At 49.7% G+C, this 21,716-nt stretch overlaps 1 protein-coding gene across 2 annotated transcripts in view; it reads left to right on the top strand.

The window, feature by feature from the left end:
- FUZ (fuzzy planar cell polarity protein) overlaps positions 1–21,716 on the top strand; it is a 117,010-nt gene that overhangs the window by 70,704 nt on the left and 24,590 nt on the right. For both annotated transcript variants that reach the window (XR_012252417.1, XM_073655947.1), the window contains exons 5-6: positions 18,524–18,628; positions 19,811–20,008. Coding sequence is in view for 1 of the 2 variants with exons in the window: in XM_073655947.1 (XP_073512048.1) it covers positions 18,524–18,628; positions 19,811–20,008 (303 nt within the window). In the remaining variant the exon portion in view is untranslated. The remainder of the gene's footprint in view (positions 1–18,523; positions 18,629–19,810; positions 20,009–21,716) is intronic.

The raw sequence follows: 21,716 nt of genomic DNA, 5'->3' as shown, positions 1-21,716 counted from the left end.
AATATGCCCCATCCTGGTGGTCCCCATCTTGCAGTAATATGCCCCATCCTGGTGGGCCCCATCTTGCAGTAATGTGTCCCATCCTGGTGGTCCCCATCTTGCAGTAATGTGACGCATCCTGATCCCCACATTGTAGTAATATGCCCCATCCTGGTGGTCCCCATCTTTTAGTAATATGCCCCATTCTGGTGATTCCCATCTTGCAGTAATGTGCCCCATCCTGGTGGTCCCCATCTTACAGTAATGTGCCCCATCCTGGTGATTCCCATCTTGCAGTAATGTGCCCCATCCTGGTGATCCCCATCTTGCAGTAATGTGCCCCATCCTGGTGATCCCCATCTTGCAGTAGTGTGCCCCATCCTGGTGATTCCCATCTTGTAGTAATGTGCCCCATCCTGGTGATTCCCATCTTGTAGTAATGTGCCCCATCCTGGTGATTCCCATCCTGGTGGTCCCCATCTTACAGTAATGTGCCCCATCCTGGTGATTCCCATCTTGCAGTAATGTGCCCCATCCTGGTGATCCCCATCTTGCAGTAACGTGCCCCATCCTGGTGATCCCCATCTTGCAGTAGTGTGCCCCATCCTGGTGATTCCCATCTTGTAGTAATGTGCCCCATCCTGGTGATTCCCATCCTGGTGGTCCCCATCTTACAGTAATGTGCCCCATCCTGGTGATTCCCATCTTGCAGTAATGTGCCCCATCCTGGTGATCCCCATCTTGCAGTAACGTGCCCCATCCTGGTGATTCCCATCTTGCAGTAATGTGCCCCATCCTGGTGATTCCCATCTTGTAGTAATGTGCCCCATCCTGGTGATTCCCATCTTGTAGTAATGTGCCCCATCCTGGTGATTCCCATCTTGCAGTAATGTGCCCCATCCTGGTGATTCCCATCTTGCAGTAATGTGCCTCATCCTGGTGATTACCATCTTGCAGTAATGTGCCCCATCCTGGTGATTCCCATCTTGCAGTAATGTGCCCCATCCTGGTGATTCCCATCTTGAAGTAATGTGCCCCATCCTGGTGATTCCCATCTTGCAGTAATGTGCCCCATCCTGGTGATTCCCATCTTGCAGTAATGTGCCCCATCCTGGTGATCCCCATCTTGCAGTAATGTGCCCCATCCTGGTGATCCCCATCTTGCAGTAGTGTGCCCCATCCTGGTGATTCCCATCTTGTAGTAATGTGCCCCATCCTGGTGATTCCCATCTTGTAGTAATGTGCCCCATCCTGGTGATTCCCATCTTGCAGTAATGTGCCCCATCCTGGTGGTCCCCATCTTACAGTAATGTGCCCCATCCTGGTGATTCCCATCTTGCAGTAATGTGCCCCATCCTGGTGATCCCCATCTTGCAGTAATGTGCCCCATCCTGGTGATCCCCATCTTGCAGTAGTGTGCCCCATCCTGGTGATTCCCATCTTGTAGTAATGTGCCCCATCCTGGTGATTCCCATCTTGTAGTAATGTGCCCCATCCTGGTGATTCCCATCTTGCAGTAATGTGCCCCATCCTGGTGATTCCCATCTTGCAGTAATGTGCCCCATCCTGGTGATTCCCATCTTGCAGTAATGTGCCCCATCCTGGTGATTCCCATCTTGCAGTAATGTGCCCCATCCTGGTGATTCCCATCTTGTAGTAATGTGCCCCATCCTGGTGGTCCCCATCTTGTAGTAATGTGCCCCATCCTGGTGATTCTCATCTTGCTGTAATGTGCCCCATCCTGGTGATTCCCATCTTGCAGTAATGTGCCCCATCCTTGTGATTCCCATCTTGCAGTAATGTGCCTCATCCTGGTGATTCCCATCTTGCAGTAATGTGCCCCATCCTGGTGATTCCCATCTTGCAATAATGTGCCCCATCCTGGTGATTCCCATCTTGTAGTAATGTGCCCCATCCTGGTGATTCCTATCTTGCAGTAATGTGCCCCATCCTGGTGATTCCCATCTTGCAGTAATGTGCCCCATCCTGGTGATTCCCATCTTGCAGTAATATGCCCCATCCTGGTGATTCCCATCTTGTAGTAATGTGCCCCATCCTGGTGATTCCCATCTTGCAGTAATGTGCCTCTTCCTGGTGGTCCCCATCTTGCAATAATGTGCCCCATCCTGGTGATTCCCATCTTGCAGTAATGTGCCCCATCCTGGTGATTCCCATCTTGTAGTAATGTGCCCCATCCTGGTGATTCCCATCTTGCAGTAATGTGCCCCATCCTGGTGATTCCCATCTTGTAGTAATGTGCCCCATCCTGGTGATTCCCATCTTGCAGTAATGTGCCTCATCCTGGTGGTCCCCATCTTGCAGTAATGTGCCTAATCCTGGTGATTCCCATCTTGCAGTAATGTGCCCCATCCTGGTGATTCCCATCTTGCAGTAATATGCCCCATCCTGGTGATTCCCATCTTGCAGTAATATGCCTCATCCTGGTGGTCCCCATCTTGCAGTAATGTGCCCCATCCTGGTTATTCCCATCTTGCAGTAATATGCCCCATCCTGGTGATTCCCATCTTGCAGTAATATGCCCCATCCTGGTGATTCCCATCTTGCAGTAATATGCCCCATCCTGGTGGTCCCCATCTTGCAGTAATATGCCCCATCCTGGTTGTCCCCATCTTGCAGTAATATGCCCCATCCTGGTTGTCCCCATCTTTTAGTAATATGCCCCATCCTGGTTGTCCCCATCTTTTAGTAATATGCCCCATCCTGGTGGTCCCCATCTTTTAGTAATATGCCCCATCCTGGTGGTCCCCATCTTGCAGTAATGTGCCCCATCCTGGTGGTCCCCATCTTGTAGTAATGTGCCCCATCCTGGTGGTCCCCATCTTGCAGTAATGTGCCCCATCCTGGTGGTCCCCATCTTGCAATAATGTGCCCCATCCTGGTGGTCCCCATCTTGCAGTAATATGCCCCATCCTGATGGTCCCCATCTTGCAGTAATATGCCCCATCCTGGTGGGCCCCATGTTGCAGTAATGTGTCCCATCCTGGTGGTCCCCATCTTGCAGTAATGTGACCCATCCTGATCCCCACATTGTAGTAATATGCCCCATCCTGGTGGTCCCCATCTTTTAGTAATATGCCCCATTCTGGTGATTCCCATCTTGCAGTAATGTGCCCCATCCTGGTGGTCCCCATCTTACAGTAATGTGCCCCATCCTGGTGATTCCCATCTTGCAGTAATGTGCCCCATCCTGGTGATCCCCATCTTGCAGTAATGTGCCCCATCCTGGTGATCCCCATCTTGCAGTAGTGTGCCCCATCCTGGTGATTCCCATCTTGTAGTAATGTGCCCCATCCTGGTGATTCCCATCTTGTAGTAATGTGCCCCATCCTGGTGATTCCCATCTTGCAGTAATGTGCCCCATCCTGGTGATTCCCATCTTGCAGTAATGTGCCCCATCCTGGTGGTCCCCATCTTGCAGTAATGTGCCCCATCCTGGTGATTCCCATCTTGCAGTAATGTGCCCCATCCTGGTGATTCCCATCTTGTAGTAATGTGCCCCATCCTGGTGATTCCCATCTTGCAGTAATGTGCCCCATCCTGGTGATCCCCATCTTGCAGTAACGTGCCCCATCCTGGTGATCCCCATCTTGCAGTAGTGTGCCCCATCCTGGTGATTCCCATCTTGTAGTAATGTGCCCCATCCTGGTGATTCCCATCTTGTAGTAATGTGCCCCATCCTGGTGATTCCCATCTTGCAGTAATGTGCCCCATCCTGGTGATTCCCATCTTGCAGTAATGTGCCCCATCCTGGTGATTCCCATCTTGAAGTAATGTGCCCCATCCTGGTGATTCCCATCTTGCAGTAATGTGCCCCATCCTGGTGATTCCCATCTTGCAGTAATGTGCCCCATCCTGGTGATTCCCATCTTGCAGTAATATGCCCCATCCTGGTGATTCCCATCTTGCAGTAATGTGCCCCATCCTGGTGATTCCCATCTTGCAGTAATGTGCCCCATCCTGGTGATTCCTATCTTGCAGTAATGTGCCTCATCCTGGTGGTCCCCATCTTGCAGTAATGTGCCCCATCCTGGTGATTCCCATCTTGCAGTAATGTGCCCCATCCTGGTGATTCCCATCTTGCAGTAATGTGCCCCATCCTGGTGATTCCCATCTTGCAGTAATGTGCCTCATCCTGGTGGTCCCCATCTTGCAGTAATGTGCCTCATCCTGGTGGTCCCCATCTTGTAGTAATGTGCCCCATCCTGGTGATTCCCATCTTGCAGTAATGTGCCTCATCCTGGTGGTCCCCATCTTGTAGTAATGTGCCCCATCCTGGTGGTCCCCATCTTGTAGTAATGTGCCCCATCCTGGTGATTCCCATCTTGCAGTAATGTGCCCCATCCTGGTGATTCCCATCTTGTAGTAATGTGCCTCATCCTGGTGGTCCCCATCTTGGAGTAATGTGCCCCATCCTGGTGATTCCCATCTTGCAGTAATGTGCCCCATCCTGGTGATTCCCATCTTGTAGTAATGTGCCCCATCCTGGTGGTCCCCATCTTGTAGTAATGTGCCCCATCCTGGTGATTCCCATCTTGCAGTAATGTGCCCCATCCTGGTGATTCCCATCTTGCAGTAATGTGCCCCATCCTTGTGATTCCCATCTTGCAGTAATGTGCCTCATCCTGGTTATTCCCATCTTGCAGTAATGTGCCCCATCCTGGTGATTCCCATCTTGCAGTAATGTGCCCCATCCTGGTGATTCCCATCTTGCAGTAATGTGCTCCATCCTGGTGGTCCCCATCTTGCAGTAATGTGCCCCATCCTGGTGATTCCCATCTTGCAGTAATGTGCCCCATCCTGGTGATTCCCATCTTGCAGTAATCTGCCCCATCCTGGTGATTCCCATCTTGCAGTAATGTGCCCCATCCTGGTGATTCCCATCTTGCAGTAATGTGCTCCATCCTGGTGGTCCCCATCTTGCAGTAATGTGCCCCATCCTGGTGATTCCCATCTTGTAGTAATGTGCCCCATCCTGGTGATTCCCATCTTGCAGTAATCTGCCCCATCCTGGTGATTCCCATCTTGCAGTAATGTGCCTCATCCTGGTGGTCCCCATCTTGCAGTAATGTGCCCCATCCTGGTGATTCCCATCTTGTAGTAATGTGCCCCATCCTGGTGATTCCCATCTTGCAGTAATGTGCCTCTTCCTGGTGGTCCCCATCTTGCAGTAATGTGCCCCATCCTGGTGATTCCCATCTTGCAGTAATGTGCCCCATCCTGGTGATTCCCATCTTGCAGTAATTTGCCCCATCCTGGTGGTCCCCATCTTGCAGTAATGTGCCCCATCCTGGTGGTCCCCATCTTGCAGTAATGTGCCCCATCCTGGTGATTCCCATCTTGTAGTAATGTGCCCCATCCTGGTGATTCCCATCTTGCAGTAATGTGCCTCATCCTGGTGGTCCCCATCTTGCAGTAATTTGCCCCATCCTGGTGATTCCCATCTTGCAGTAATGTGCCCCATCCTGGTGATTCCCATCTTGCAGTAATGTGCCTCATCCTGGTGGTCCCCATCTTGCAGTAATGTGCCCCATCCTGGTGATTCCCATCTTGCAGTAATGTTCCTCATCCTGGTGGTCCCCATCTTGCAGTAATGTGCCCCATCCTGGTGATTCCCATCTTGCAGTAATGTGCCCCATCCTGGTGATTCCCATCTTGTAGTAATATGCCCCATCCTGGTGAATCCCATCTTGCAGTAATGTGCCCCATCCTGGTGATCCCCATCTTGCAGTAACGTGCGCCATCCTGGTGATCCCCATCTTGCAGTAGTGTGCCCCATCCTGGTGATTCCCATCTTGTAGTAATGTGCCCCATCCTGGTGATTCCCATCTTGTAGTAATGTGCCCCATCCTGGTGATTCCCATCTTGCAGTAATGTGCCCCATCCTGGTGATTCCCATCTTGCAGTAATGTGCCTCATCCTGGTGATTACCATCTTGCAGTAATGTGCCCCATCCTGGTGATTCCCATCTTGCAGTAATGTGCCCCATCCTGGTGATTCCCATCTTGAAGTAATGTGCCTCATCCTGGTGGTCCCCATCTTGCAGTAATGTGCCCCATCCTGGTGATTCCCATCTTGCAGTAATGTGCCCCATCCTGGTGATTCCCATCTTGCAGTAATGTGCCTCATCCTGGTGGTCCCCATCTTGCAGTAATGTGCCCCATCCTGGTGATTCCCATCTTGTAGTAATGTGCCCCATCCTGGTGATTCCCATCTTGCAGTAATGTGCCTCATCCTGGTGGTCCCCATCTTGCAGTAATGTGCCCCATCCTGGTGATTCCCATCTTGCAGTAATGTGCCCCATCCTGGTGATTCCCATCTTGCAGTAATGTGCCTCATCCTGGTGGTCCCCATCTTGTAGTAATGTGCCCCATCCTGGTGGTCCCCATCTTGCAGTAATGTGCCCCATCCTGACAGTCCCCATCTTGCAGTAATATGCCCCATCCTGGTGATTCCCATCTTGCAGTAATATGCCCCATCCTGGTGGTCCCCACCTTGCAGTAATGTGCCCCATCCTGGTTATTCCCATCTTGCAGTAATATCCCCATCCTGGTGATTCCCATCTTGCAGTAATGTGCCCCATCCTGGTGATTCCCATCTTACAGTAATGTGCCTCATCCTGGTGGTCCCCATCTTACAGTAATGTGCCCCATCCTGGTTATTCCCATCTTGCAGTAATGTGCCCCATCCTGGTGATTCCCATCTTGCAGTAATATGCCCCATCCTGGTGATTCCCATCTTGCAGTAATATGCCCCATCCTGGTGGTCCCCATCTTGCAGTAATATGCCCCATCCTGGTTGTCCCCATCTTTTAGTAATATGCCCCATCCTGGTTGTCCCCATCTTTTAGTAATATGCCCCATCCTGGTGGTCCCCATCTTTTAGTAATATGCCCCATCCTGGTGGTCCCCATCTTGCAGTAATGTGCCCCATCCTGGTGGTCCCCATCTTGTAGTAATGTGCCCCATCCTGGTGGTCCCCATCTTGCAGTAATGTGCCCCATCCTGGTGGTCCCCTTCTTGCAATAATGTGCCCCATCCTGGTGGTCCCTATCTTGCAGTAATGTGCCCCATCCTGGTGATCCCCATCTTGCAGTAATGTGACCCATCCTGATCCCCACATTGTAGTAATATGCCCCATACTGGTGGTCCCCATCTTTTAGTAATATGCCCCATTCTGGTGATTCCCATCTTGCAGTAATGTGCCCCATCCTGGTGGTCCACATCTTACAGTAATGTGCCCCATCCTGGTGATTCCCATCTTGCAGTAATGTGCCCCATCCTGGTGATCCCCATCTTGCAGTAATGTGCCCCATCCTGGTGATCCCCATCTTGCAGTAGTGTGCCCCATCCTGGTGATTCCCATCTTGTAGTAATGTGCCCCATCCTGGTGATTCCCATTTTGTAATAATGTGCCCCATCCTGGTGATTCCCATCCTGGTGGTCCCCATCTTACAGTAATGTGCCCCATCCTGGTGATTCCCATCTTGCAGTAATGTGCCCCATCCTGGTGATTCCCATCTTGCAGTAATGTGCCCCATCCTGGTGATTCCCATCTTGAAGTAATGTGCCCCATCCTGGTGATTCCCATCTTGCAGTAATGTGCCCCATCCTGGTGATTCCCATCTTGCAGTAATGTGCCCCATCCTGGTGATTCCTATCTTGCAGTAATGTGCCTCATCCTGGTGGTCCCCATCTTGCAGTAATGTGCCCCATCCTGGTGATTCCCATCTTGCAGTAATGTGCCCCATCCTGGTGATTCCCATCTTGCAGTAATGTGCCCCATCCTGGTGATTCCCATCTTGCAGTAATGTGCCTCATCCTGGTGATTCCCATCTTGCAGTAATGTGCCCCATCCTGGTGATTCCCATCTTGCAGTAATGTGCCCCATCCTGGTGATTCCCATCTTGAAGTAATGTGCCCCATCCTGGTGATTCCCATCTTGCAGTAATGTGCCCCATCCTGGTGATTCCCATCTTGCAGTAATGTGCCCCATCCTGGTGATTCCTATCTTGCAGTAATGTGCCTCATCCTGGTGGTCCCCATCTTGCAGTAATGTGCCCCATCCTGGTGATTCCCATCTTGCAGTAATGTGCCCCATCCTGGTGATTCCCATCTTGCAGTAATGTGCCCCATCCTGGTGATTCCCATCTTGTAGTAATGTGCCCCATCCTGGTGATTCCCATCTTGCAGTAATGTGCCCCATCCTGGTGATTCCCATCTTGTAGTAATGTGCCCCATCCTGGTGATTCCCATCTTGCAGTAATGTGCCTCATCCTGGTGATTCCCATCTTGAAGTAATGTGCCCCATCCTGGTGATTCCCATCTTGCAGTAATGTGCCCCATCCTGGTGATTCCCATCTTGCAGTAATGTGCCCCATCCTGGTGATTCCCATCTTGCAGTAATGTGCCCCATCCTGGTGATTCCCATCTTGTAGTAGTGTGCCCCATCCTGGTGATTCCCATCTTGCAGTAATGTGCCCCATCCTGGTGATTCCCATCTTGTAGTAATGTGCCCCATCCTGGTGATTCCCATCTTGCAGTAATGTGCCTCATCCTGGTGGTCCCCATCTTGCAGTAATGTGCCCCATCCTGGTGATTCCCATCTTGTAGTAATGTGCCCCATCCTGGTGATTCCCATCTTGCAGTAATGTGCCTCTTCCTGGTGGTCCCCATCTTGCAGTAATGTGCCCCATCCTGGTGATTCCCATCTTGCAGTAATGTGCCCCATCCTGGTGATTCCCATCTTGTAGTAATGTGCCCCATCCTGGTGATTCCCATCTTGCAGTAATGTGCCTCATCCTGGTGGTCCCCATCTTGTAGTAATGTGCCCCATCCTGGTGATTCCCATCTTGCAGTAATGTGCCTCATCCTGGTGGTCCCCATCTTGTAGTAATGTGCCCCATCCTGGTGGTCCCCATCTTGTAGTAATGTGCCCCATCCTGGTGGTCCCCGTCTTGTAGTAATGTGCCCTATCCTGGTGGTCCCCATCTTGCAGTAATGAGCCCCATCCTGGTGGTCACCATCCTGTAGTAATGTGCCCCATCCTGGTGATTCCCATCTTGCAGTAATGTGCCTCATCCTGGTGATCCCCATCTTGCAGTAATGTGCCCCATCCTGGTGATTCCCATCTTGCAGTAATGTGCCCCATCCTGGTGATTCCCATCTTGCAGTAATGTGCCCGATCCTGGTGATTCCCATCTTGCAGTAATGTGCCCCATCCTGGTGATTCCCATCTTGCAGTAATGTGCCCCATCCTGGTGATTCCCATCTTGTAGTAATGTGCCCCATCCTGGTGGTCCCCATCTTGTAGTTATGTGCCCCATCCTGGTGATTCCCATCTTGCAGTAATGTGCCCCATCCTGGTGATTCCCATCTTGTAGTAATGTGCCCCATCCTGGTGATTCCCATCTTGCAGTAATTTGCCCCATCCTGGTGATTCCCATCTTGCAGTAATGTGCCCCATCCTGGTGATTCCCATCTTGCAGTAATGTGCTCCATCCTGGTGATTCCCATCTTGCAGTAATGTGCCCCATCCTGGTGATTCCCATCTTGTAGTAATGTGCCCCATCCTGGTGATTCCCATCTTGCAGTAATGTGCCCCATCCTGGTGATTCCCATCTTGCAGTAATGTGCCCCATCCTGGTGATTCCCATCTTGTAGTAATGTGCCCCATCCTGGTGATTCCCATCTTGTAGTAATGTGCCCCATCCTGGTGATTCCCATCTTGCAGTAATGTGCCTCATCCTGGTGGTCCCCATCTTGCAGTAATGTGCCTCATCCTGGTGGTCCCCATCTTGCAGTAATGTGCCCCATCCTGGTGATTCCCATCTTGTAGTAATGTGCCCCATCCTGGTGATTCCCATCTTGCAGTAATGTGCCTCATCCTGGTGGTCCCCATCTTGCAGTAATGTGCCCCATCCTGGTGATTCACATCTTGTAGTAATGTGCTCCATCCTGGTGATTCCCATCTTGCAGTAATGTGCCTCTTCCTGGTGGTCCCCATCTTGCAGTAATGTGCCCCATCCTGGTGATTCCCATCTTGCAGTAATGTGCCCCATCCTGGTGGTCCCCATCTTGTAGTAATGTGCCCCATCCTGGTGGTCCCCATCTTGCAGTAATTTGCCCCATCCTGGTGGTCCCCATCTTGCAGTAATGTGCCCCATCCTGGTGGTCCCCATCTTGCAGTAATATGCCCCATCCTGGTGGTCCCCATCTTGCAGTAATGTGCCCCATCCTGGTGATTCCCATCTTGCAGTAATGTGCCTCATCCTGGTGGTCCCCATCTTGTAGTAATATGCCCCATCCTGGTGGTCCCCATCTTGCAGTATTGTGCCCCATGCTGGTGATTCCCATCTTGTAGTAATGTGCCCCATCCTGGTGATTCCCATCTTGCAGTAATGTGCCTCATCCTGGTGGTCCCCATCTTGCAGTAATGTGCCCCATCCTGGTGATTCCCATCTTGCAGTAATGTGCCCCATCCTGGTGATTCCCATCTTGCAGTAATGTGCCTCATCCTGGTGGTCCCCATCTTGTAGTAATGTGCCCCATCCTGGTGGTCCCCATCTTGCAGTAATGTGCCCCATCCTGAAGGTCCCCATCTTGCAGTAATATGCCCCATCCTGGTGATTCCCATCTTGCAGTAATTTGCCCCTTCCTGGTGGTCCCCATCTTGCAGTAATATGCCCCATCCTTGTGATTCCCATCTTGTAGTAATATGCCCCATCCTGGTGGTCCCCATCTTGCAGTAATGTGCCCCATCCTGGTTATTCCCATCTTGCAGTAATATGCCCCATCCTGGTGATTCCCATCTTGCAGTAATATGCCTCATCCTGGTGGTCCCCATCTTGCAGTAATGTGCCCCATCCTGGTGATTCCCATCTTGCTGTAATATGCCTCATCCTGGTGATTCCCATCTTGCAGTAATATGCCCCATCCTGGTGGTCCCCATCTTGCAGTAATATGCCCCATCCTGGTTGTCCCCATCTTGCAGTAATATGCCCCATCCTGGTTGTCCCCATCTTTTAGTAATATGCCCCATCCTGGTGGTCCCCATCTTTTAGTAATATGCCCCATCCTGGTGGTCCCCATCTTGCAGTAATGTGCCCCATCCTGGTGGTCCCCATCTTGTAGTAATGTGCCCCATCCTGGTGGTCCCCATCTTGCAGTAATGTGCCCCATCCTGGTGGTCCCCATCTTGCAATAATGTGCCCCATCCTGGTGGTCCCCATCTTGCAGTAATATGCCCCATCCTGGTGGTCCCCATCTTGCAGTAATGTGCCCCATCCTGGTGGGCCCCATCTTGCAGTAATGTGTCCCATTTTGGTGGTCCCCATCTTGCAGTAATGTGACCCATCCTGATCCCCACATTGTAGTAATATGCCCCATACTGGTGGTCCCCATCTTTTAGTAATATGCCCCATTCTGGTGATTCCCATCTTGCAGTAATGTGCCCCATCCTGGTGATTCCCATCTTGCAGTAATGTGCCCCATCCTGGTGATCCCCATCTTACAGTAATGTGCCCCATCCTGGTGATTCCCATCTTGCAGTAATGTGCCCCATCCTGGTGATCCCCATCTTGCAGTAATGTGCCCCATCCTGGTGATCCCCATCTTGCAGTAGTGTGCCCCATCCTGGTGATTCCCATCTTGTAGTAATGTGCCCCATCCTGGTGATTCCCATCTTGTAGTAATGTGCCCCATCCTGGTGATTCCCATCCTGGTGGTCCCCATCTTACAGTAATGTGCCCCATCCTGGTGATTCCCATCTTGCAGTAATGTGCCCCATCCTGGTGATCCCCATCTTGCAGTAACGTGCCCCATCCTGGTGATCCCCATCTTGCAGTAGTGTGCCCCATCCTGGTGATTCCCATCTTGTAGTAATGTGCCCCATCCTGGTGATTCCCATCTTGTAGTAATGTGCCCCATCCTGGTGATTCCCATCTTGCAGTAATGTGCCCCATCCTGGTGATTCCCATCTTGCAGTAATGTGCCTAATCCTGGTGATTACCATCTTGCAGTAATGTGCCCCATCCTGGTGATTCCCATCTTGCAGTAATGTGCCCCATCCTGGTGATTCCCATCTTGAAGTAATGTGCCCCATCCTGGTGATTCCCATCTTGCAGTAATGTGCCCAATCCTGGTGATTCCCATCTTGCAGTAATGTGCCCCATCCTGGTGATTCCCATCTTGCAGTAATGTGCCTCATTCTGGTGGTCCCCATCTTGCAGTAATGTGCCCCATCCTGGTGATTCCCATCTTGCAGTAATGTGCCCCATCCTGGTGATTCCCATCTTGCAGTAATGTGCCCCATTCTGGTGATTCCCATCTTGTAGTAATGTGCCCCATCCTGGTGATTCCCATCTTGCAGTAATGTGCCCCATCCTGGTGATTCCCATCTTGCAGTATTGTGCCCCATCCTGGTGATTCCCATCTTGCAGTAATGTGCCCCATCCTGGTGATTCCCATCTTGTAGTAATGTGCCCCATCCTGGTGATTCCCATCTTGCAGTAATGTGCCTCATCCTGGTGGTCCCCATCTTGCAGTAATGTGCCCCATCCTGGTGATTCCCATCTTGTAGTAATGTGCCCCATCCTGGTGATTCCCATCTTGCAGTAATGTGCCTCTTCCTGGTGGTCCCCATCTTGCAGTAATGTGCCCCATCCTGGTGATTCCCATCTTGCAGTAATGTGCCCCATCCTGGTGATTCCCATCTTGTAGTAATGTGCCCCATCCTGGTGATTCCCATCTTGCAGTAATGTGCCTCATCCTGGTGGTCCCCATCTTGTAGTAATGTTCCCCATCCTGGTGATTCCCATCTTGCAGTAATGTGCCTCATCCTGGTGGTCCCCATCTTGTAGTAATGTGCCCCATCCTGGTGGTCCCCATCTTGTAGTAATGTGCCCCATCCTGGTGATTCCCATCTTGCAGTAATGTGCCCCATCCTGGTGATTCCCATCTTGCAGTAATGTGCCCCATCCTGGTGATTCCCATCTTGCAGTAATGTGCCCCATCCTGGTGATTCCCATCTTGCAGTAATGTGCCCCATCCTGGTGATTCCCATCTTGTAGTAATGTGCCCCATCCTGGTGGTCCCCGTCTTGTAGTAATGTGCCCCATCCTGGTGATTCCCATCTTGCAGTAATGTGCCCCATCCTGGTGATTCCCATCTTGCAGTAATGTGCCCCATCCTGGTGATTCCCATCTTGCAGTAATGTGCCCCATCCTGGTGATTCCCATCTTGCAGTAATGTGCCCCATCCTGGTGATTCCCATCTTGTAGTAATGTGCCCCATCCTGGTGATTCCCATCTTGCAGTAATGTGCCTCATCCTGGTGGTCCCCATCTTGCAGTAATGTGCCCCATCCTGGTGATTCCCATCTTGTAGTAATGTGCCCCATCCTGGTGATTCCCATCTTGCAGTAATGTGCCTCTTCCTGGTGGTCCCCATCTTGCAGTAATGTGCCCCATCCTGGTGATTCCCATCTTGCAGTAATGTGCCCCATCCTGGTGATTCCCATCTTGCAGTAATTTGCCCCATCCTGGTGGTTCCCATCTTGCAGTATTGTGCCCCATCCTGGTGGTCCCCATCTTGCAGTAATGTGCCCCATCCTGGTGATTCCCATCTTGTAGTAATGTGCCCCATCCTGGTGATTCCCATCTTGCAGTAATGTGCCTCATCCTGGTGGTCCCCATCTTGCAGTAATTTGCCCCATCCTGGTGATTCCCATCTTGCAGTAATGTGCCCCATCCTGGTGATTCCCATCTTGCAGTAATGTGCCCCATCCTGGTGATTCCCATCTTGCAGTAATGTGCCTCATCCTGGTGGTCCCCATCTTGCAGTAATGTGCCCCATCCTGGTGATTCCCATCTTGTAGTAATGTGCCCCATCCTGGTGATTCCCATCTTGCAGTAATGTGCCTCATCCTGGTGGTCCCCATCTTGCAGTAATGTGCCCCATCCTGGTGATTCCCATCTTGCAGTAATGTGCCCCATCCTGGTGATTCCCATCTTGCAGTAATGTGCCTCATCCTGGTGGTCCCCATCTTGTAGTAATGTGCCCCATCCTGGTGGTCCCCATCTTGCAGTAATGTGCCCCATCCTGACGGTCCCCATCTTGCAGTAATATGCCCCATCCTGGTGATTCCCATCTTGCAGTAATTTGCCCCTTCCTGGTGGTCCCCATCTTGCAGTAATATGCCCCATCCTTGTGATTCCCATCTTGCAGTAATATGCCCCATCCTGGTGGTCCCCATCTTGCAGTAATGTGCCCCATCCTGGTTATTCCCATCTTGCAGTAATATGCCCCATCCTGGTGATTCCCATCTTGCAGTAATATGCCTCATCCTGGTGGTCCCCATCTTCCAGTAATGTGCCCCATCCTGGTGATCCCCATCTTCCAGTAATGTGCCCCATCCTGGTGATTCCCATCTTGCAGTAATATGCCCCATCCTGGTGATTCCCATCTTGCAGTAATATGCCCCATCCTGGTGGTCCCCATCTTGCAGTAATATGCCCCATCCTGGTTGTCCCCATCTTGCAGTAATATGCCCCATCCTGGTTGTCCCCATCTTTTAGTAATATGCCCCATCCTGGTGGTCCCCATCTTTCAGTAATATGCCCCATCCTGATGGTCCCCATCTTTCAGTAATATGCCCCATCCTGGTGATTCCCATCTTGCAGTAATATGCCCTATCCTGGTGGTCCCCATCTTGTAGTAATATGCCCCATCCTGGTGGTCCCCATCTTGTAGTAATGTACCCCATCCTGGTGATTCCCATCTTGCAGTAATATGCCCCATCCTGGTTGTCCCCATCTTTCAGTAATATGCCCCATCCTGGTGGTCCCCATCTTTTAGTAATATGCCCCATCCTGGTGATTCCCATCTTTCAGTAATGTGCCCCATCCTGGTGATTCCCATCTTGCAGTAATATGCCCCATCCTGGTGGTCCCCATCTTGCAGTAATGTGCCCCATCCTGGTGATTCCCATCTTGTAGTAATGTGCCCCATCCTGGTGATTCCCATCTTGTAGTAATGTGCCCCATCCTGGTGGTCCCCATCTTGCAGTAATGTGCCCCATCCTGGTGATTCCCATCTTGTAGTAATATGCCCCATCCTGGTGATTCCCATCTTGTAGTAATATGCCCCATCCTGGTGATTCCCATCTTTCAGTAATGTGCCCCATCCTGGTGATTCCCATCTTGCAGTAACATGCCCTATCCTGGTGGTCCCCATCTTGTAGTAATGTGCCCCATTTTGGTGGTCCCCATCTTGCAGTAATATGCCCCATCCTGGTGGTCCCCATCTTGCAGTAATGTGCCCCATCCTGGTGGTCCCCACCTTGTAGTAATATGCCCCATCCTGGTGGTCCCCATCATGCAGTAATGTGCCCCATCCTGGTGATTCCCATCTTTCAGTAATGTGCCCCATCCTGGTGATTCCCATCTTGCAGTAATATGCCCCATCCTGGTGGTCCCCACCTTGTAGTAATATGACCATCCTGGTGGTCCCCATCATGCAGTAATGTGCCCCATCCTGGTGATTCCCATCTTGCAGTAATGTGCCCCATCCTGGTGATTCCCATCTTGCAGTAATGTGCCCCATCCTGGTGATCCCCATCTTGCAGTAATGTGCCCCATCCTGGTGATCCCCATCTTGTAGTAGTGTGCCCCATCCTGGTGATTCCCATCTTGCAGTAATGTGCCCCATCCTGGTGATTCCCATCTTGTAGTAATGTGCCCCATCCTGGTGATTCCCATCTTGTAGTAATGTGCCCCATCCTGGTGATTCCCATCTTGCAGTAATGTGCCCCATCCTGGTGATTCCCATCTTGCAGTAATGTGCCCCATCCTGGTGATTCCCATCTTGTAGTAATGTGCCCCATCCTGGTGATTCCCATCTTGTAGTAATGTGCCCCATCCTGGTGGTCCCCATCTTGCAGTAATGTGCCCCATCCTGGTGATTCCCATCTTGTAGTAATGTGCTCCATCCTGGTGATTCCCATCTTGCAGTAATGTGCCCCATCCTGGTGATTCCCATCTTGTAGTAATATGCCCCATCCTGGTGATTCCCAACTTTCAGTAATGTGCCCCATCCTGGTGATTCCCATCTTGCAGTAACATGCCCTATCCTGGTGGTCCCCATCTTGTAGTAATGTGCCCCATTTTGGTGGTCCCCATCTTGCAGTAATGTGCCCCATCCTGGTGATTCCCATCTTGTAGTAATGTGCCCCATCCTGGTGGTCCCCATCTTGCAGTAATGCGCACCATCCTGGTGATTCCCATCTTGTAGTAATGTGCCCTATCCTGGTGGTCCCCATCTTGCAGTAATGTGCCCCATCCTGGTGGTCCCCACCTTGTAGTAATATGCCCCATCCTGGTGGTCCCCATCTTGCAGTAATGCGCCCCATCCTGGTGGTCCCCACCTTGTAGTAATATGCCCCATCCTGGTGGTCCCCATCTTGCAGTAATGTGCCCCATCCAGGTCCCCATCTGGTAGAATTGTCCCGTCGCTGTTCTTCACACACCTAAAAAAAAAAAAAAAAAAAGATTCCTCTCACCTGTCCTCCATTCTCTCTACGTCCTTTGAGCACATGCGGCCCGCAGGCACAGACCCCTTGATGATTATGACCTGGTCCAGAAGGAGCCACTGACAGCAGCGCTGCATTGACGCGCAGAGACCGGCTCTCTACAGAGCATTTCCAGTGCCAGCCACCGGCCAATCAGAGGCCAGCAGCTGACATCTGTGCATGGCAGTGACGTCATATGCCGCTGCGCTGGGACGCAGATATCAGCTGCTGGTCTCTGATTGGCCTGCGGCTGGCATTGGAAATGCTGTGAGCCAGTCTCTGCGCGGCAATGCAGCGCTGCTGTTGGCGGCTCCTCCTGGACCAGGTCGGGATCGTCAAGGGGTCTGTGCCTGCGGGCCGCATAAAGCAGCATCAGAGGCCGCATGCTGCCCGGTGGCCGCGTGTTTGATACCTCTGGTTTAGAACGTATGAGCTTCTTCTTTCACAGTGTCCATATCTTGATGCCGCACTTTTCTGGCTTACTCGTATATATTGTTTGAATGGGTTCCTACCTCTGAATGCCACAAGTTGTTCATCCACCAGTATTGTATAATTTTGGAAGAATCTGTATCCACTTATCCCAAACTTCTCTAATAGTGGCTAGTTATTAGAGAATTATCTGATGTTAGCAGAGAACAAGTTCCAAAGTTACATTTTTGTTTGTAGACTGAATTGCTTGCATCGGACTAGTTGTCTGGGTATCGCGCCTCATCAGATTCAACTTCAGAATTCTAGTAATTACTTTCCTTGCCACTTATGTGGTCCTCATCTTCGGACACTTTCTCCAGTTGGATATCTTCTTCAGAATCTGAGGCGTTGGCAAGCTTTTACTATGACACATGCACTAACGAGGCTTAATGTATCTGCCATCTATTATTTCTTCTTCCCTACTGACCCTACGTTTTCATGTCTCAGGGAATATAACAAGTTGATAGAGTGCAGCATCCAGCAATATCATTAAAGGGGTAGTTCAGTTTCGAAAAGGAATTTTCTAAATGGTACAGATTGTTATAACACAGTAGAATGAGGCATACCCGTCAACTTTAATCATCGTTGATCGATCCTTTTAAAGTCTAACTTATCACAATATATAGTCACCTACTGACACGTGGTAAAATTTGCTTCAGATCTGAGGGGCTCAGCTAGTCTCATTCCCTTGCTTCCAATGAATACAGTTGTCAGCCACACTTGATGTTTCATCTCTCTATGATAATATTCTGCATAATAAAGGTCTTTTATTATTTGAGTCATGCCTAAACAATGATGTACAAATGTCAACTTGACAGAAAAATTACGATCTTGAGGGCATCTGGTTCACTTTCTACTTTCAGTTTGAGTCCAAGCTATATCTGTAAAAAAAAGGGAACCGTAATGGGCACGTGTCTTGCCCCTTTTTCATTATATAGGTTTTCAGTTTACATTGTTTACTTTGAGTAGACCCGCATTTATTCACACACATATAGTACACATAAAGATGAGTGGTCCTGATCTTTTGTTTCTATGCAGCCATATATTTAGAAGCAACAGCAGCAAGGAGGCTGCTTTTTCTAAATATGTGCTACATAGAGACACAGAGAGCAGAAAGCCCTCATGTTTCTGTGAACTGTATATGGTGGACATGACAGCAGCAAGTCTTCACCCACTAGCTCAGAGACAGCATGAGTAAAGAAAAATTTGGTGAAAACTTCAGGATACAAGTCACATAATCGCCAAAAATAGCGTTATTCCGCATGTACACACGACAACTTATTCTCAATAGTTAACTGAAATGGTAGGTACACTTTAAAGGGGCTGTCTGGTGAAAACAAGTTGGTACCTATGCACATTGGTGGTGATCTGACCTTTCGGACCCGCACCAATCGGCAGAACTGTGCACTAATGTGCCCTTTAGGAGTTAGAAAATATTGTAAAAATATATGAAAGGACTCTGCACTTTTCTTAATCCTTTTATTTTATCCCAGGCATGCTACAAGTTGATTGACAGCTTTTTAACAGAGTCTGAGAAGATGGCAGACCTAACTCAGTGCGTAGACTGTGTCATTGCTCACGATGTGGCCATTCTTCAGGTTAGCGCTGTTTCCCGGGGGTGGGGGTGATCACAATGCTGGCTCAAAAGGGGTAAATTATTTTAAATAATTATTAATTAATTATGCGGTTTCTATTCATTGCAAGATCAATACAAGACAGGTGACATTTTTTACTGGCTCGTAAGTCAAAAGATGGCGCAATCAGACATTTATCATCTGTCGTGTACATAGATATGATCATAGCTCCGTGGTATTTTAGTTATATATGGATTCAAAACCAGGGCATGCAAATCACAAAAATTATTAATAAGGTAGGCACATTGTTTTTTTTTTATGTACTTTTTATTTTATATACAATATACAGATAAAAGTAGCAGTGCATGCATCTTAATTATTGAATTTAGTTTTTTTATCCAATGCCGTTGTCCCTGGTGTTTAACATCGGGCCCCTCGGTGTATAACATCCACCCCACTTACCCCCGGTGTATAACATCCGGCCCCCTTTTCCCCCTGGTGTATAACATCCGGCCCCCTTTTCCCCCCCGGTGTAGAACATCCGGCCCCCTTTGGCCCACTGATGTAGAACATCCGGTCCACTTTGCCCCCCTGGTGTAGAACATCCGGCCCCCTTGCCCCTCGGTGTAGAACATCCGGCCCCCCTTTGCACCCCCCTCCGGTGTAGAACATCCGGCCTCCTTCCCCCCCCCCCCGGTGTAGAACATCCGGCCTCCTTCCCCCCCCCCCCGGTGTAGAACATCCGGCCTCCTTCGCCCCCCGCCGGTGTAGAACATCCGGCCTCCATTGCCCCCCTCAGTGTAGAACATTCGGCCTTCTTTGCCCCCCCCAGTGTATAACATTCGACCTCCTTTGCCCCCCCCCGATGTATAACATCCGACCCATCACCCTCTGGTGTGTAACATCCGGCCCCTCGCTCCCCGGTGTATAACCTCTGGCCGATCACCCCCCCGGTGTATAACATCCGGCCTCTCGCCCCCCGGTGTATAACATCCGGCCCATCACCCCCCCGGTGTATAACATTCGACCCCTCACCCCCCCGGTGTATAACATCCGACCCCTCACCATGCCAGCTCTGTTATCAGATCTTCACCTATGTCTTGAACATCCGACGTTTGCTTATCTGCTGTTTGCAGAGATTTTCGCAGGCATATAATATTAATATTATAGTGATTTTTCTTCAGATTTGTAATTTTATCATTATAGGAGTGTCTTGATGGTTTCACCCAAACTGCAGAAAGTGACTTTGGCTGCCTTATGGCTGGAGGGAAAGTGGTAGCAGCCACAGAGAAGTGGTGGAGACTGGCGTCCCAAGACGTGATGCTTCTGTGCTGGTTGGTCGCGTCCTTGTCTCCCCATTCATCACGTGATTACCCTGTGTATCTCCCTCAAGGGAGCCCCACCGTGAGTGATTTTTTTTTGAGGGGGGGGGGGGTGGAAAATGTTGTTTCGCAAGTCCAAATTATTAAAAAATGTTTTAGGCCACAGAAAAAGAAGTCACAATGTGGTCTGGTCTAGCAATCCCAATGCTGAGGCTGCAAAAAATAAAGATGGTACGAGAAAGGGCTTTGCTGCATTTTACATTTTAAACACACAATACCAAGAGACTTTGGTCATATAACATGATGGTGATCATGGGATACATGCACGGCACCAATTCCTCAGCTATCTCTAGCTATGCCGGTTAATCTGCCTTACACACCCCATGCATGTGCAGATTCAGGCGCTAGTGATGACTATATATACAGGTGCACCTCACTAAATTAGAATATCACCAAAAAGTTAATTTATTTCAGTTCTTCAATACAAAAAGTGAAACTCATATATTATATAGAGTCATTACAAGCAGAGTGATCTATTTTAAGTGTTTATTTCTGTGAATGTTGATGATTATGGCTTACAGCCAATGAAAACACAAAAGTCATTATCTTAGTAAATTAGAATAATTAACAAAAAACACCTGCAAAGGCTTCCTAAGTGTTTAAAAAGGTCCCTTAGTCTGTTTCAGTAGGCTCCACAATCATGGGGAAGACTGCTGACTTGACAGATGTCCAGAAGGCAGTCATTGACACACTCCACGAGGTCCCAGAGTCTGGAGGAAGAGTGGAGAAGCCACAATCCAAGCTGCTGGAGGTCTAGTGTGGAGTTTCCACAATCAGTGATGGTTTGGGGAGCCAGGTCATCTTCTGGTGTAGGTCCACTGTGTTTTATCAAGACCAAAGTCAGCGCAGCCGTCTACCAGGAAATTTTAGAGCCTTCATTCTTCCTTCTGCCAAGAAGCTTTTGGAGATGGAGATGTCATTCTCCAGCAGGACTTGGCCCCTGTCCACACTGCCAAAAGTACCAATACCTGGTTTACACACAACAGTATCACTGTGCTTGATTGGCAGCAAACTCGCCTGACCTTAACCCCATAGAGAATCTATTATAGAGAATCTATGGGGTATTGTCGAGAGGAAGACGAGAGACACCAGACCCAACAATGCAGACGAGCTGAAGGCTGCTATCAAAGCCATCTGGGCTTCCATAACACCTCAGCAGTGCCACAGGCTGATCGCCTCCATGACACATTGCCACATTGATGCAGTAATTGATGCAAAAGGAGCCCGACCAAGTACTGAGGGCATTTACTGAACATACATTTCAGTAGGACAACATTTCGGAGTTTAAAAACATTTTTCAAGCTTTTCTTATAAAGTATTCTAATTTACTGAGATAATGACTTTTGTGTTTTCATTACCTGTAAGCCATAATCATCAATATTAACAGAAATAAACCCTTGAAATAGATCATTCTGTGTGTAATGACTCTATATAATATGACTTTCACTTTTTGGTTTGAAGAACTGAAATAAATTAACATTTTGATGATATTCTAATTTAGTGAGAAGCACCTGTATATATGTAGACCTGTCACTCATGGGGAGCGGGGTGCATCCTCGATTTGTTTTGTTGGGAGAAGGACCAGAGTTCAGTTCCCTAGCACAGACGGATGACTAACACTGTGCATCATATGACCAAGGAGACCATAATGGTTGCCCCTTCTTTTCATGAGCTTAGCCACATCTTCATTTTTTTTCCGCAGAGAATATGACACCGAGAATGTCTTGTCT

This window comes from Phyllobates terribilis, unplaced genomic scaffold, assembly GCF_046119375.1.
Source record: "Phyllobates terribilis strain yellow unplaced genomic scaffold, ASM4611937v1 Scaffold_12__6_contigs__length_324123572, whole genome shotgun sequence".
NCBI lineage: Eukaryota > Metazoa > Chordata > Amphibia > Anura > Dendrobatidae > Phyllobates > Phyllobates terribilis.
The sequence above is the reverse complement of the archived record's forward strand: the minus strand, read 5'-3'. Positions and strand labels throughout refer to the sequence as shown.